The following is an 18,198-nucleotide window of genomic DNA, read 5'->3' on the forward strand; positions in this document are numbered from 1 at the left end:
ATTTGGTTAGTAGTGAGCATTGATGCCACAGGAAAAGTTCAGAATTATGTTTTTTATCGATATGGTTCGTGGATTGGATGTGCACAAATCCGGTCACGTGTGATGAATGTAATTAATGATATGTACCTGTAATTTACGAAATATTTAGCGGAATTTGAAATCATATTTAGTGGTGTGACTCACTCCCTTGACGTTCCCATTTCCTGCCCTCTGACCTGCCTCGCTTTTGTGTTAGTGTTATTGTAAGCGACGTGTATTTCTACGTGGACTGGTTCCGTGAGTATTTCGTCTCAACAGGAAGATGCTGCGAGTTGGAATTCGTAACAAAGTTTCACCAAGTCTACTCATCCCGCAGTGGACGTGTAGGCTGTCTTCTAGTGATGCTGCTGAACACGATGACCCGCCTTTCTTCGGAGTAAGTATTGTTAAGGCTAATTTTGGGTTATGGAGAGGCATATTCACAGTGCCTGTTATGTTTATGGTTCTAGAAAATGTTCCTCCTGAATTTTACAGTATAATATATTGCCTAATTTCAGCAAGTTATTCACTGGAAATTCTTCCTTTCAGTGAATAACTTTTAATGAGCTAATATGTCGTAATCAAGGAGATGCAAGAAAGTGAAACATGGGCACTCATTGGTCAAGGCCCCAAATTAGAGATAAGTTGGAATATACGGCACCTATGAGTATCACTTCTGCAGTGCATGCTATAATACATCGCTTCCTAGATGGTATTCATTCCTAGATGGTATTCAATGTATTAATACTCAAATGCATCACACAATCATTGGCGCAAACATATGGACTATACTAGGTAAGGCATGTGGCTAAACTAAATTCAACATAATGATCTAAATTTTATATGCACGTACACAGGATAACACACTATTGGGAAATGTTGATGTATCTCTTGGGTGCATAGAGAGATAGTCCAGCAAAGTGATGCTGCAACACTTGCCTATTAACAATTCTCATGTGGCTCACACAGACGAATATAACTGTATAGGATCACCTTCATACTCTACAGTGAATCACTTTGCTGCTTTTGTAGATCCTGTCACTGGCACTCACACACAAACAGTAGAGTCACGATAGAATAGATGGAAGACTTAGCTGAAAAGGGTGAAGGGTTGTGTGGCACACCAAGTCCCCAGTTGTCTCAACAAATTCATGTGGTGGAGGGAACATCAGCTTTTGAGGGATATCACGAGGTAGTATCCTATACCACAAACAAACACTTTATGAAAATACCTAATCCTTTTTGTTGGTAGACTAAACTATTGTACTAATATCTGCATAAAATAGCAGAAGTGATGTAATTAAATAACATACACTGCAGTAGTGATGTAATCAATCAATTGGATTAGTTGCTGACAATCAAGATGAAGAATTGAGACCCACAATACTGCAGTACAAGTATTTGTCACAAAAGTCAAACAACAGGAGCCAAAGATCAAAGTGAATTTTTTGGTTTTGACTTTAGTTGCAGATAAGCCTACACTGTAGTACTGTACACTTGACACTACCTTGGGGGTGTGTCATTCTTTAACCTATGAACTACGATCACAATGATAGTCAGTCAAGTGTAACAGTTACACAACCAATGAGCTATTTACGGAACTACTACAGTATATTGTATATAGTGTGTGCTTATAAATACAATTGTCAGTAATTTCAGAGAAATTTGGGAATCAGACTTCTTGTTGCTAATTCTTGTATTCGTATATCATGGAACAGTTTGGTTTCATGTAGTCAATACTGAGTCCTGCATGTTTTGTGCATTGTATAGTAGTGGTGATAAGTGATGTGTATTTGGTCAGTTCATATCTTTTTATATTGAAATAATGTGTTATTGACAGTGGCAGAGAATGAGAGCAATGACAAATCATTTCATCACGTTGCCATTTCACTGCTACCTCAGCTGCTATTTGCCTTTTTGCAACGTAGTGTACGATTGGGTAAATACTGGCCTTAATACATGTCATTTGCTCACGCTGTGTTAAAAGTTTTGGTGCATGGGTGACGACTGGATTGTAACATGTTTTAATGTCAGTTTCTTGTTGCTCTAGATGGTGGAGAAATTTGCCAAAAAGGCTGAGGACATCATTGTTGAAAAGATGACATCTCGGGACAAGGAGGAGAGGGACAGTGAACGACGTCAAAGGAAAGTCACTGGAGTATTTGACTTGATAAGGTACTGTACAGCTATGTGCACCTTGAGAAATGTGTGTGTCTATAGTTGTAGTATAGTGCTTGGGTATATCAAAGGAGTGTTATAATAAAGCAGTTGTAATTTCTAATCTGGGAAGGCTACCATACACTGCAGCACTGCAGAATCAGCCACCATCAAGTTGGGAATTTGCCAGTGCATTAGAACTAATGAACACAATAAGATCACTCCATGTTTTTATTCCTGATGTAGATACACTGGCCATCAATGCTATAATAACCAAATTAACCAATGTACATGTATTAGCTAACTGAGACAGTAAGAGATAGTTGTTAATCCTAGGCTACCAACATGTTATAAGCCAGTGCTTTAAAGCTCTCTTTGCAACTATATCACGCACATTAGGTTTGTATCTGCTTTAACACTCCACCCTCGAGCATCATGTTTACAATTAGACAATACCTAATGGGTGAGTTATAGAAATACCAGGCATTATTTAGAGCAATGTTCAGTGTATATTTCAAGTGGCCTATAATCAATGATGTGTTTGCTAGCTGGTTTCAAAAATAATGGGTGGCTATTTTAGACTGAAACTGCCACATAAAATTGACTGTTGGGTGCACCACATTTGCTATGCTGGTACTCTGTAAATAGCTTGATAATGGACACTCACTGGTTAGTAAGTGGGTTATTGTTATTCTACCACTGCATTGCTAGGTAACCACATTGTTTTGTGTGGTTAAAATCTGCTTGCATCAGCTGATGTTGGTAATTTGATAGTATGACCTTTGTAAGAAGTCAGTATTGAAACAGCTTATCACCAATAGATGTGTAGTGCTGTTGTAATATCAAGAATTTATAATGAGGGGAGGGCTCCTACATTCCCCATTATAAACTCTTGGTAAGATGTATGTATATATGTGGATTTCCACTTTCACAGCTCCAGTCATGTATTATCATTTCACACAGACACACGACGCACACACACACACAGACACACACCACACCACAGACACACAGACACACACACACACAGACACACACACACAGACACACACACACACACAGACACACACAGACACACACACACACACACACACACCACAACACACCACAGACACACTCACACACACACACACACACACACACACACACACACACACACACACACACACACACACACACACACACACACACACACACACACACACACACACACACACACACACACACACACACACACACACACACACACACACACACACAGAGCAACAGATAGCATCAGGTCCATCAGAATACTGGTGTGGGCTTCTCTTTTGGTTACAGGGTATATAGACATGCATAATTCATTCGAAACTTTAGCAAATTGCAAATACTGTTGTGATTTAAGCCCAGACATGCTGCATTTACTATATAGCTGTGAACCTGACAAGAGAACTGGTGGAATTTACTGTATAAATTTCTGCCTTGGGGAATTCACTGCAAGTTGTTCTTTTTAGATGGGTGGCCTTTCTTTACAAGTGGTCACTAAGGCATGTTTTACTGTGAATTATATATTGCAGTAGCATATGTACAAAGAACAGGGCTATGCATGAAATGTGTTATTAAAGTAGTACCTGATGTTGTTATTAGTATATGCGTGTGTTGTGTACAGGCCATGTAATAATGTGCTACAAATTGCATTTCCATTACGTCGTGATAATGGTGAACTGAATACCATATTTGGGTGGAGAGCTCAGCACTCACATCATAGATCCCCTACTAAAGGAGGTACCATATCATGTGTATATTATATAGAGTATATATTTTGTGTGTGCGTATGTCAGTGGTTACCTGGGAGTTAATTCCATTGGTAATTTTCCATGTCTCACATGATGGATGACAGGACTGAGGGTGTCCATATCTTCACCTGAGTGTCATAGATGGTACAGCTCTTTAGTCCTGCTTCCAGGAGTATTTGGTAGGGCCTGAGTAGTAATGTACAGGCAACCCAGTGTCTTGGATGGGCATGACCATGTATGTGACAGCTGAAGCCTTTTTGTGTGCGCATGTGTGTGTGTGTGTGTGTGTGTTCATGTAGTGCATTTTTATACACACTCTGATACATGCTGCACTTTTCTCCCTTATGTCAGGTCTCCGTTACAGTTTAGACGTGTCCGAAGATGAGGTAAAGGCTCTAGCTGCTCTCATGACCTACAAGTGTGCTATGGTTGATGTGCCATTCGGAGGAGCTAAAGCTGGCATCCAGATCGACCCATTACAGTACACTGTTAGTTGTACATTAGTACTGCAATATCACTACATAAAGTGTTGTGTGTTAATATTCTTGAGGTGGTGCTCTAAGGGACTTATTGCAACACTTGTCACCTTGAGGGTCAACTTGTAGGATTTCTGTACATGTAATTGTACAGCACACCCAGTTATGATTACTATCACTTTAAAAACATGAAAAATAAAAAGTACAAATACTAATAGAAAGGCAGATGAGCAGGATTGTGTGTAACTGATGTGTCCATTTACTGTATAGACACTGTGTGCACATGGCCACTTGTAAATATTCGCTGCTAGGAGATTTCTGATGATAGTATTGGCATTCAGTGCCATATGTATGATGACTATTGTTTGCTTTGTAGGAACGAGAACTGGAGAAGATCACCAGACGCTTTACTATGGAGCTAGCAAAGAAAGGATTTATAGGTGTGTATATTTGCATGTGTACGCACGTGTGTGTACATACGTTTGTAGTGTGCATGTAATATGTGTCTGTTTGCTCCAGATATGTAGTATTGTACATAGTATCACCAACGAACCCTCACACTAGTATCACCAACGAACCCTCACACTAGTTTGTATGTTAGCTAACCCTAAAGGCAATGTCCCATGAGAAGCAACCAATAGGATACCTTATAATAAACATCCTTCCTCTACCCATAAATGATCATTGTTAACATGTAACTTCCAATGTAATGGAGTATGTGAGGATGTGAAATGGTTCAATAGAAGCCACCCAGTGTATGACCCTTACAATGAATGTACCAGAATGTACTGTGGAAGTTTCTTGGAAGTTTTTGTATGTCATCAATTTGTGGGAGTAGAAGTTTCATAATATTCAGAAAAATGTCATCTTAAGGAGTATGAGAGAACTCATGTGATCTCATATAGAGCTCATGTGATCTCATATAGAGCTCATGTGATCTTGTGTAGAGCTTTTGTGATCTTACGTATAGCAGTTCATGTGATATACTATCTCGCATGATCCCCTGCAGGACCAGGTACTGATGTTCCAGCCCCAGATATGGGTACCGGTGAACGTGAGATGAGCTGGATGGCTGATAGTTATGCTATGACCTTTGGACATGGAAACATCAATGCCTATGCTTGTTGTACTGGTAAACCAATCCCTCAGGGTGGTATTCATGGAAGGACCTCGGCTACTGGAAGGGTACGTGTGTATATGTGTGTTTGTTCTGTATGTTTGGATATGGGCATGTACTGTGTAACACTAATGTGTGTAACATGTTATGTTTTGTAATTTGTACAGGGTGTCTTCTATTCAATAAGGAGCTTCATTAGTGATGGTAAGTGTAGTGTGCGTGCGTGCGTGCGTGCATATGTGTGTGTGTGTTCATGCGTGCATGCATACGTAAGTGTAGTGTTTGTGTGTGTTGCAGTGACCTATATCACCTTGATAATTCAACATATACGGAATATCCTGACACCAGTTAGTGTCAGTGGTTTCACAAACTGTTTTTAGTTTCCATATTTACAGTACTCATGTGCATATGTTACATTTCTCTAGCTGACTATTGCTCCCAAATCAACACCACACCTGGAGTCAGTGGCAAGACCTTCATTGTACAGGTAAAGTGTATGTAACCAATTGTAGTCTATGTGGCATGTGTACACTACACTACACTTCAGAGCTTACGAGTATCTAATAGAATGTAATATCTAAAATTTGATAGAAAGAAGTACAGTGGAGCCTATCTGAACCGAAGCTGGAAGACTACAATTTAGTATTGTATTTTACCAACTTTTCATGTAATTTTCAACTACTCTTATAGAACACTCATTACTCTAATAGAACAATCACTTCACTGTTTAATTTTGGACAACTTGTGGTTCCTCTGTAAACAGTACACAATTGTTATGTATTGCTATAGAATAGACTGTTTGGCATTCTCTTACTGTAGGGATTTGGCAATGTGGGCCTGCACAGTTGTAGGTACCTGTGTCGTCATGGAGCTAAACTGATTGGAGTAATGGAGAAGGATGGCAGTATTTGGAATGAGGAGGATGGCATTGACCCCAAAGAACTGGAAGACTACAAACTTGTAAGAATGATGGATGTGCAGTAAAACCATGTGGTAGTTATGTAGTGGAGATCAAAACCTGGTACACTGAATGTAAAATTTGCTTGTGAAATGTGATTTCTCCTAATGAAGATTTTAGGCATTTAATACAACTAGCACGTCATGTTTTGTCCTATAGGGTGAAATAATGCACATTTTGACAGTATGCTCAAACTGACTGTTCAATTAGAGTAGTTAGTGTGCTATGTTAATGTATACAAGGTGCTGTAGTGATTTTGTCTAGTGCATAAATGAATGTTCTGAAATTCGAATGTTCGTTAGTTTGGGAGCATTTGAATGCAAATCCATAACATTAGAATACTGTGGGCGGGCACCCAATGTATATAATTAGGTCACATGCAGTTTAAAATGTTACAGGGCACCACACGTGCCAGGTGTCAAGTTGTTAACATGTACTTCGCTATTGTTTACACTTAGTTAACAGCCTGTTCTCTACATTCAGATGCAAGTGAAGCCAAAAACACTACATACAACAGCTAGCATGCCAGGTATGAGGTTGGTGACAGTCATAAAACTACTACTTTGCTGCTGTTTACGCTCACTTTACTGTCTATAAAAGAGTACTTCAGCATATCCTGACAACAATAGGTCTTACTCCTTAGATTCAATGTGTTAAAAGTTTTGATTGTGGGTTGTAAATATTAGAGACATTCGAATAATCTGCAGTTTTTCATTCAAACATTCGTAAGCTCAATTCTAGCATTCGTTTTTGCACTAATTTTGTCACTAAAGGAAGTTGAAAAACAATGCTATGAACTGTGTTGACATGTTGCTAATAATTTGTAGACTGTTTTGGCTGAACTCAATGCCAATACATGACTTGTGTCCTTTCTTGATAGCAATTAACTTCCTGTGTATGCTCTATTAGAGTAGTTTGTGACTACCTACTGTAGTGTAGCCGTATTATTAGAGTGTTTGTGTGTGCTATTAGAATAAGAGAAACATATATCACTGTACTGTACATGGTAACACCACTTACTTAACATGTTATTTTGTTTATACTACTGTAGTGTACGTGGTTTTTGTGGTACTGTGTTACTTGTACAGGAAAACAAGACAATAGTGGGGTTCCCCAAAGCTGCTGCTACCACAAAGAACCTGCTGGAGGAGCAGTGTGATATTTTAGTACCAGCAGCTGGTGAGAAACAGATCACAACAGAGAATGCACACAGGATTAAGGCTAAGGTAATGACATTGCGATGTAGTGCATAGTTGCTTCCATGTTGAAATTGTTGTATACTGTTGCCTCATGTCCCTGATTTTAGTAGTCTGTTTGTATGGTGTATATAGTATTGATTGTCTTGTATTATATACAGATTATTGCTGAGGGTGCTAATGGACCTATCACTCCAATGGCTGACAGAATCTTACAAGAGAACAACGTCTTAGTTATTCCAGTAAGACTATGTATGTGTACTGTAGTAGTGTGTGTATTGTTGTGTATAATATGCACACACTGGTATATCAAATAGCTACATATTGTAGGTTAGCTATCCTGTCTATACCAGTGAGAACATTTCTAACACACATTGCTGTTTCCTACTAGGACCTATATGCTAATGCTGGTGGTGTAACTGTGTCCTACTTTGAGTGGTTGAAGAATCTTAACCATGTCAGCTATGGAAGACTGACGTTTAAATATGAGAAAGACAGCAACTATTTTCTATTAGGTAACACAGTTTATGTGCTATATGCACATATTTTGTGTGTGTGTAGTGTACACCTATGCTATATGTGTATTTTTATATGCACACACTTTACAGATAGTGTACAGAAGAGTTTAGAGGCAAAGTTCTCTTCTGGCCAAGCCGGATCAATCCCAATTATCCCATCCCCTGATTTCCAGTCCAGAATAGCTGTGAGTGTTCAGTGTAACATTGTATACTACATTTGGGTATTTGACCGGTTAGTAGCTGTAGCTTGTATAAATAGTCACCCCCGGATAGTAGCTGTTCCACAGCCTAGAATTATTGTAAGAACCGTGGCTTGTATTTGAATGTGCTGATAAGACACGTTTGAAGCAGAAACTGGACAAAGGAGTTGTTTTAAGCCAGGAATACAGCATTTTTGAGAGAAATAATAGTATTGAATTATAATTAAACAAAGTCAGTCATTCATGAGGCCATATAAACACTATGGGCTGCTGCTACACAAGCCCATAGTAGCCGCTCTCGGATAGTAGCTGCCTTTACATAGTAGCAGCATGGTTTTAAAGTTATAGTAGCCATGGCTATTGACCAGTCAGATATGGTATTTTCATTGATTTATACATTGTGTGTTGACCTCAACAAAACAGTACTAGGCTGATCATTTTCTACACAGGGTGCATCTGAGAAGGATATAGTCAACTCAGGTCTAGAATACACTATGGAACGTTCTGCTAAGGTACGATATACTCTAATATAATTAGTACCTGAGTTGAAACTGAGTTGGGTCTAATGGGTCACGTTTTGGGTTAACTTGGATAATAAAATATCCTGATCTGATCTGTGTTATGTGTTAATTGTATGTAGCATCTTGGTGACAAATGATGAAGTTGTACAAATTGATTTCTTTGCTCTTACTAACACTGAAACTTTGGTAACCCTTTCTGTAGATAATACTAGATATTTGGAAGTTATGTGAACTATGTGGGACCAGCTTACCTTTGTTACTGTGCAGCTACATGATTACTTTTGCTCTTGTTCTTTATTATAACACAGATTCAAGTAATAGTGCATGAATTGTGAGTTTTAGTACATAACTCACTTTAATCTGGGTCAGGTCTTGGTCGACCAGATTACTATAATTGTGGAGTATCCTCTATAACAATGGGTCCTCTTCCCCCCCCCCCCCCCCCCCCGGAATTTATTTAGCAGCATTGTTGTAATAATTATAGTGAAGGTTGTCATCATAATGTTCACAAGTAATTTGTTTAATGGACATTCCACTGTTGAACTGACTGTGTACACTTGTCAACTTGTCGATATGTACCATATAATTCTGTTTCAGCAAATCATGCGTGCAGTGAAGGAGTATGATCTAGGACTAGATGTCAGGACAGCAGCATATATCTGTGCCTTACAGAAGATCTATAATGTATACATCGCAGCTGGGATCACCTTCTAATGCAGTGACTACTGCACTACATTTATTACAGATATACATATTACATGTATACTGTAAATATCATGATGACTAGGAATAATATTGTATTTAATTGAGTGCTTTAATATTATTGAATTATTGTGGATAGAATCCAGTGAAGGCTGGCAAGTAGGGCTGTACTGATACCAATATTACTGACATACACTAACCCAAAACAGACAATTTTGGATGAAAACACTTTGTGAACAATAAATTTTAGTAAGTTCAACACAGCCATAGTGATTATACTATGTAATCTTATGCTAAATTTCACAATAATACATATCGGTTACAATTATTAAGTATCGGCTGAATATTTAATATCGGTTTATTAGAAAACCTGTATCGGAAATAGACAATAAATATCGGATATCGGTATCGGCTGTAAAATGTGGTATCGGTACAGCCTTACTGGCAAATCTGAGTGCTATTAAGCCTTGTACCTGCTAGTATGATATACATACCTTACAATTATTAGGTAGGGATGAGCAGCAATATGTTATCAAAAGTATTGATACTACTTTTAAGTGGGTTTGATACTTGATATCAAAGAAGTTGATGTGATACTGGTAGATCACACGATAACTTAGTGAAGTAAAATGTGAACTGATTGCTGTTGTGAGTATCATAAGAACTTGTACTTACAGCAAGAAAAAACCAAGTATTGTACACCCAAGATATTTGTATATATATTTGGGCAGATTTTACCAGATTAGTTATAATTATAAGCTCCATGTATGCTTGGTTAAAGGTAAAACCAAGAGTTCATAATGAAAAAAAAAATAGTGAGGGGTAGTCAGTAGTATTAGGTTCCCTCGCTTTTTATGATGAGCTCTAGGTGAAACATCTCATACAGTGTTGTGTTTACAAGGCAGTGTCATACGTTCAAACACTAGCGGCTATTTTTTGACTATAGGATTCAGAAGATGGCATAAGGAATGAGTCCAAGTTGTTCAGAAGTAAACTCTCTCTAAACTCTTCTGTGCAATCTGTAGAAATTAATGCATATGTACAACAGAACACACACACATGCAAAACAAAATATACATACACTAAACGACAGCTCAATACTTAGAATAAGATGTCATTCTCTTTTATGATTACATCACCCATTGGAGTGATGGGGTTAGTGGAACATAGTGCAATTGGCAGTGTATATAATTATGCATTTGCAATTCAAACACCTACAAGAGAAACTCCACTATAAAATTATATACATCTCCTATGTTTATGGGTGTTCATACATCACCACAAAGTATATGCGTGTACAGACTACAGAACTCAATATGGGTATGAGTGTATTGACAAATTAATAGGATTGTCCTTGAATTCATTTAAAGATTCTGACCTAAGTACCATGTTAGCTTGTAACACCTTGGCCTGCTGTACTTCTTGTAGCTATCTATGTTTTGTATGAGAAATTGATAACATTCTTTTGTTTATGATCAGGGGCGTATCATCCATATTTGTGAATTATTGCAAGGATCTGCCGCTCCAGCCACTGACAGCTTAAAAATTTATTAGTTATATCAAGAGTTAATACTTTTGGTTATATGGATAATATGTTATTTTCATTGTGCTTTGCTTAGTTCCTTATGTCCTAAACAGGCATATGCATATATATATCAATTGATAAGGCTGGTCAGTAGATTGTAGCTATATAGTAATCCAATTCTCCAATTTAAAGCTCACAATATAGGTATTAGGTACTAAATGTTTCATACTAGTCACTGTATACAATAATTTATACACATTCTGTTATGGATGCTCTGTTAGAGTGATTTTGACTCTATAACAATACATCTGACTGCTCTATTAGAGCATCTCGAACTTCAGTAATGCTTTCCCTCGTAGCTAAACTCATACCCTTGATCCCCTTTTTCTATCAGTTTCCTATTAGCTATGCTGCGTTGCTGTATTGATATGTATTCTCATTTTCATTATTTGTACAACTAAACTATGATGGTTTTGGTGTTCCTGCTGTAGGCCTACCATACAAGTTTAGGAACCCCCCCAACTAAGTACCCATTTTATGCTATTTATGCACATTTAAATAAGTATTCAATATTAAATTGTTGTAGTCAGTTCGCATGTATGGAATTTATGCATTGTGGACCTTAAATTATCCTTTACATCTTTAAGTATAATGATGAAGTCATAACACACTAGACTCAAAGCAATGCAGCAACTTAAATACTTTGTGAACATTTTTCTAGTTGAACGAGAGTTCCAGCTTTTTTTGTTAGCTTCTTTATTGGTGCTGCATCTGATGGTGGATCGTATTTTTGAACAATGCCTTTCGGCAAAATACTTAATATCACTAACAACTTCTTGTAATGTTATCTTGAGGTGATGTACAGCACATTGAATAATTTTAACACTACCATTTGCATGGTGGATATCGTTTGATTTGCAGCCTTTCATTACCAAAGTTTCAGTAATAAATTTTTCCATAGTATCAGACATGTTTTGAATATTATGAAGTGTACCACCAAACTCTATACAATTACACAGGGATATTTGTATAGCTTCTGATGATTCTAACAACATCATAGCCTCTGTTCCACGTCCATGTTTAAAAAAATCATACACATTCGTCAAATTATCGAGTGTCAGTTGCAGACATCCTACTATTCTCCCATAGCAGAACACAGTATCCTCACAAAGATCATATGTCTTGTAGAACAACCATTTTAATTCTGAACATACCTGGATATCTACTGAGGTTAAACAGCTCACAGACTTATAATACAGCGACCCAACATCAGACTTTTCCTCAGAATCTTCAGGTGAGGATGAGGAAAATAGGGGACCGAAGGAGGTCACTGGTGTCACGGTAGAGTCAGGGTTCTCCGGCCTTTCTGCTGACATTGGTGAAAACCAAACATTTCGAAGTTTCTCGCACTTTGTCCATTCTAAAACATTTTCGTAAAGCTCATGAATTTCGTCTTTCACACTCGTGCTCTCTTTATCAGGTAAGAACAGGAGATCAGTAGTTGCATGTATCAATCCAGTTTCAATTAGTTTGTCATTGATATCGCCATCTATGTCGCCTCTAAGCGGAACGGTACTCGCGGTCTGACTGTTACACGCCATATTAACTCAGAACCCACTGCTTGGCACCCCCTACTGGAGCAGCTAAGCCAGCGCAGGAACTACTGTAGACTAGGTGCTGTATACCCGGGGGGGTAGCCAGCGCCCACGCAAAAACCCAACACGGTGTACGAGAGTCCCAATGTTTGAGTATTTCAAAAATATTTCTGTATTTAAAATATATTTGTATAATTCTAATTTCGATTTTTATCTCTCGAGTTTTTGCTAATACTTGTGCACATAGGCGGCGGAAAGGGGGGGGGGGGGGGGGGGGGGGCTAGGGGGCTAAAGCCCCCCCTAGGCCTGCTGAGGGGGGGCTTAGCCCCCCCTCAGAATGAAATTATCTTTCTTGGAGTGGGGCTGAAAACCGTGACAAAGATCGAGATACTCTAATAGAGCAGTCACTCTAATAAAGTAGTCAGTGTGTAGCGAGCTATGTAAGGATTTTTATGTAGTTTATCAGCTAGAAATGGTAGCTGGTGAGGTGGAAAGCTCTTGTGAGTTGGTTGTGACCTTTTTTTTTTTTTTTTTTTTTTTTGGTCTTACCTTACCAAACTATAGAAATAAGTCTGGGTCAGCTCAGCAGAGCCCCCCCTCATATCAACTACTTCCTCCGCCACTGCTTGTGCAGGAGACACCTTGAGGGGATCAGAGGAACTTCAGAAGAGACACGGGTGTACTTTGCACTATCGATTTGAATCCTTGAACGTTGCATTTGTATAATATAATTAATTTTTCTTTCAGTATGTAATGCTGTTTGCCTTTTTCGAAGTGTATATTTAGCCGGTACCGGTTTGCAAACACTAACGGCTATTGTGCCGGCACTAGTAGGTTGTCCCGAGCATTCAACTTTAGGGCACGCGTCTACTGAGTAGGTTGCCCCGAGCATTCAACTTTAGGAGATACGAAAAGTAGTTCCTTAGCGTTAGGGGTAGGCTAGGGTTCAGCTTTGGTTTCTTCTTCACTCTTGTTCACTTCAGTTGGATGTTTATAACGTAGAAACTAAATAATGTGACTAGCTGCAGCACCGGTGGTATAATCGTTACAAACATTGCTTATGAGTACGGATGTCCGGGTTCGAACCCTCGCTTAGACAACTTTTTTTTTCGCTTTCTTAGGTTTTTTGTACAAGTTTTTTTTAATGCACGTAACATTCTAAGTAATGTACCACTCTGCGTGGGCAGTTCAAAGGCACCGCCAGTGCCATAATTTGTATATTGCACTGCTGCAGACCGCAGCGAGTGCATTATAATTTATAACGCACTGGTTGCGGTTTTGTAGACCACAACGAGTGTATTATAAGTTATAATGCACCGACCACAGTGCAATATACAGATATTGCACTGGCTGCGGTTTTGTGCAGCATAGCACAAGTGCCGGTGGCGAAGACCACTACGACACCTCACCTAATAGGTGGAAGGACACTTCACAGATCACTCGAATTCTTTTATAGCCTGACATGTAAAGGTCGATTGTGGGCCATAACGTCACCAATACGTATAATGTTTACAAGCAGCCAATGGCGATCGAAAAAGCCAACACGGGTGGCCACAACTCTAGTCTACATATATATAAACGTACTTATACACCTTACTAGTCTGGTGCCATCTTAGCCCAGATTAAACTGTAGTCCACTTCGACAATGATTCAATAAAACAAATATATTCTAAATAATACTAACCTTTACGTTCGATTGTGGTAACCAGTTTTGTCATGCCACCAGATTCGAGTTTAGCCAGTGTGAATAGTAAGAATTAGACTAGTATCGTTTAGTAGTTGGGTTTTGTTTACTTAAAACGTCTATTTAGCTACTTTTTTTCACTCGAGGGAATCACTATGGCGATTAGTCTGGCGCTTAGTCTATATGGCGATTGAGTGATCACGCTGGCATGTTGAGCACTACATAATGAGAGTCGAACAGCGAATGCAGGTTAGTGATATAACCCATAGCGTACTAGCTTTCAATATCTCAGGTGGCTGCAGTACTACAGGGGGAACGTCATCGCAACGTCCGGCTTGGTTACCCACAATCGATGTTAGAAACCTGGCCTTTATAAGTGTTACAGCTGTCTTGTGCGACTCTCCCCACCTATTAGGTGAGTGGTACTCGTGCTCTGCCTGTATAAACGCACTTGCCTTTGGGCCTAACGGCCCTCAGGCTCATGCGTTTATATCAGGCAGAGCACTCGTGGCCGTTGTATAACTATATATTATACCCTCCACTGCCGGCAAAATAGCCGGCAAAACAGTGTAACCGGTACCGGCTCTATATAACCTGCCTTGTTTTTTTTGTTAGCTACCCTTGCCATGCCCATTTGTGGGGCTTATATTGCCCTATTTGTGGTAGCATGTGTCCGAGGATATAATTATACTGTTACTGTGTTTTTCATCAATAAAACGGATGGTTTTCTCTCTCTGTGTATAGAGCGGCGGCCGTAATTGAACTCATGAACGGACGGAAATGAGCATAACCTATTTTGTTTTTATTTATTATTATTTTTTATAACCTATTTTGTACGTGGTTCTGGATTTGGGATTTCCAAATATTTAATTGGATTTCTCAGATAGTGTACGAGAGTCCCAAGACGTTGGCTATACCAGTTTAGTGATTTTTTCAAGGATTTTTGACATTACAAGGGAGTGTCACTCCATTATGCTGCTGTAATGGATGCTGCTTGTCTTTTTCACTTCTGAGGTCAGCAATTAGATGTCTGAGGGGTTCTAGATTCTCAAAGGGCTCCTTTGGCCATTCTTTAGGACCAGCACCAATTGACCTCATTCAAGTCAGTAGAGTCAAGACTCCCATTAATTAAGCAGTAACTCTTATTGCATTTTTTTCCCTCCTTTCTTTGTACGTTTAATTTGTTGTTTCTTGTTAAAAAAAAAAAGGCACTGTACTACGATCTGCGACCGCGGTCAAAACTAAAGGTCAATGAACAAGGCCGATTTTTCACGAAGAACAACGGTCAAACTGTTTCCAAAGCTTCGCGAGTAAGTAGTACACGAAAATATAGCGAAAATAAACGGAGCCAGGCCAGTAGTCAAGACAAATTTTCGATGAAAGTCAACGATCAAAATCAGATGACACTAGCGCATGCACTAATCAATTAGAATACGCTTACGATATAGGTGTACTGGCAGTGATAAAGCGTGACAGAGGCTATTGTTGTACGTGCATGTTTTCCTTTGTTGCTTCAGTACTTAACACTAGCGTTGGGGTTGTAGTGATGAGCCAGATTATTTGCATAGCCCCATCACGGCCCCCGGCCATCACCTTGTCTGGTGGTGCCACCTAGCTACCTGCTAAGAATAATTACTGGCTCATCTCTACAGCTGTAACACTAGTGCTAAAACAACAAAGGAAAACATCTACGCTACAAGAATAGCCATTATCACGCTGTATCACTGCTAGTACGGCATGTATCGTAAGTGTATTCTAATTAATTAGTGCATGCGCTAGTGTCATGATTTGTAAGGAAGAGCCAGCAGCAGCAGTTGTAGCTCGATAGTGGTGTCTCCAGTGTTGCAAGAGATGGATAATTCCTGGATTATTGTTTAAAAGCTGTTTCCAGCTCAGTCCACGAGTCCAGTCCAGTCCAGTCCAGTCCGTGGAATAAAGTAGGCCTTCAATTACATACATACACATACATAAATTAGACGCGATAAACAAAAATTAACTATATGAATATAATTATTACATTAACATAAATCTATAGTCATAAAAGTAATTATCTATAGCTGATTTAAAATTATTTAATGAAGAATTTCCTACAATATCACTTGTAAGATAGGGTCCGCAATCCGAAAAGCCAACTTTTACAAATCGACCCCCCTACCATTGTGGGATGTTCATTGTGGTATCCCATTGCTAGATCCACTATGAAACCGGAGGCACGATTATTGTCTTCACAGAAATATCGATTTTAGTATTTCGTGAGATGCAAAGATTATTTTTTAAATTTCGTGCTCCACACAAAGAACAGGATAGAACTTGCTGCTTAGCTAGATATTATCTAGAGTTAATGTAGTTAAAAGTATGCACAGTAATAAGCAAATGATTCACTGGGTTCCCGGCACAGGGTTGTTTTCTCTCAAAAAGCAGAAAACGAAACACAAATTTTCGAATTCAAACTTCCGTACCAGCCAAGACAAGAAAAACCAACTCTTCCTCATAGTGATGTGATAAGGTTGGATGCATAGTCTGTCTATACTGTTAGTCTGGAAAAGATCTGAGACTTCTCACCATCTGGGTGAAGAACGTCAAAATTTTCGTGCGTCATTTCAAGGGATTCTCTCAATGGTACCAAAGTGCTTTCCAGTACTTCTGATGCCACACTGGTCACTTAATTTTGTTTAGAATGATGATAAACGATGGATCAAAACGTTTGGTAGTAGTAGTAGTTGGTGTTTCTGTGATTTCATATGATGCAGTATACTAGCAGCTCACCAGGAGCTCCACCCAGCTCGAATCAAAAATGAAAGATTTTGTGCTTTTTTCGGTTTGTTTTTGGATGTTTTGCAACATAATGGTGATGTAGGGTGATCTAGTGAAGATTTGAAGCTGCTGTGGAGCGTGAGAGGTGAAGTCAAATTTGGACGATTTTGCTGCCTCCCTTGATGCATAGCTTAGAGCGAGGCTTGGAAGCTGTGGATGAAATAATAATGGACAACCACTGCTACCAAACGTTCAGTGACATCTTTTGCCATAGTTTTAGTCAATAATTGATGATTGTGGTGACTGCAGAGGCGCTGGAAATGGCTAGAAAGTGCGACACGATTCTTTGATGCTGCAGAAAAATTTGACGCTCGTCACCCAGATGGTGAGAAGTCTCAGATCTTTTCCAAACTAACAGCATAGACAGACTATGCACCCAACCGTATCGAAACACTATGAGGAAGAGTTGGCTTCTCTTGCCCTGGGTGGTGGGGCAGTTTGAATTCGAAACTTTGTATTTCTTTGTCTGTTTTTTCAAAGAAAGCAACCCTGTACCGGGAACCCAGCAAATCAATCACTTAGTTCTGTACGTACTTTTCAACTACAACAACTCTGGATATGATCTGGCTAAGTAGCAAGTTTCATCCGGTCCTTTTTGTGGAGCACGAAATTTTAAAAATAAATTTTGCATCTTGCGAGATACTGAAAACAACATTTCTGTGAAGACAACAATCGTGCCTCCGGTTTCATGGTGGATCTAGCAATGGGATACTACAATGAACATCCCACAATGGTAGGGGGATTGATTTGTAGAAGTTGATTTTTCGGATTGCGGACCCTATGTAAGATTGTTCCAGTCATTAATTACTCTAGTACCAAAATACTAGGTAGCTAGCTAGAAGGCCAATGGAAGCTATGCTAATACTATGATACATTTAAAGCGTACATGAGGAATTGAAAAGCAAGAAGGGAAGAACTGATCTCTTCAGTCTGCTAAAATCA

At 39.0% G+C, this 18,198-nt stretch overlaps 1 protein-coding gene and 1 long non-coding RNA gene across 2 annotated transcripts; both read left to right on the forward strand.

Annotated features, from left to right (window-relative positions):
• The first annotated feature begins 124 nt into the window (after positions 1–124).
• Positions 125–9,779, forward strand: LOC136261467 (glutamate dehydrogenase, mitochondrial-like). Its single transcript, XM_066055478.1, has 16 exons — positions 125–242; positions 298–415; positions 2,069–2,193; positions 3,824–3,939; positions 4,302–4,438; positions 4,803–4,866; positions 5,436–5,611; positions 5,711–5,747; positions 5,969–6,030; positions 6,363–6,503; positions 7,590–7,727; positions 7,859–7,939; positions 8,089–8,212; positions 8,306–8,400; positions 8,865–8,927; positions 9,534–9,779. The coding sequence occupies exons 2-16, from the start codon at positions 302–304 to the stop codon at positions 9,648–9,650; spliced, it is 1,590 nt and encodes a 529-aa protein (XP_065911550.1). The 5' UTR covers positions 125–242; positions 298–301; the 3' UTR covers positions 9,651–9,779.
• On the forward strand, positions 602–1,681 carry LOC136261485 (uncharacterized). Its single transcript, XR_010703924.1, has 3 exons — positions 602–813; positions 876–999; positions 1,051–1,681. It is a non-coding gene; the product is annotated as an uncharacterized lncRNA (long non-coding RNA).
• Positions 9,780–18,198: the final 8,419 nt, after the last annotated feature.

Source organism: Dysidea avara, chromosome 7 (genome assembly GCF_963678975.1).
Source record: "Dysidea avara chromosome 7, odDysAvar1.4, whole genome shotgun sequence".
NCBI lineage: Eukaryota > Metazoa > Porifera > Demospongiae > Dictyoceratida > Dysideidae > Dysidea > Dysidea avara.

What these genes read in the sequence shown, in the direction of transcription:
- LOC136261467 (XM_066055478.1), top strand. Translation starts at nt 302, where the DNA reads ATGCTGCGAGTTGGAATTCGTAACAAAGTTTCACCAAGTCTACTCATC. An exon ending in GGAGTATTTGACTTGATAAG is followed by an intron (nt 2,194 to 3,823) that starts GTACTGTACAGC and finishes TGTTGTGTACAG; the next exon opens with GCCATGTAATAATGTGCTAC. An exon ending in ACAACGTCTTAGTTATTCCA is followed by an intron (nt 7,940 to 8,088) that starts GTAAGACTATGT and finishes GTTTCCTACTAG; the next exon opens with GACCTATATGCTAATGCTGG.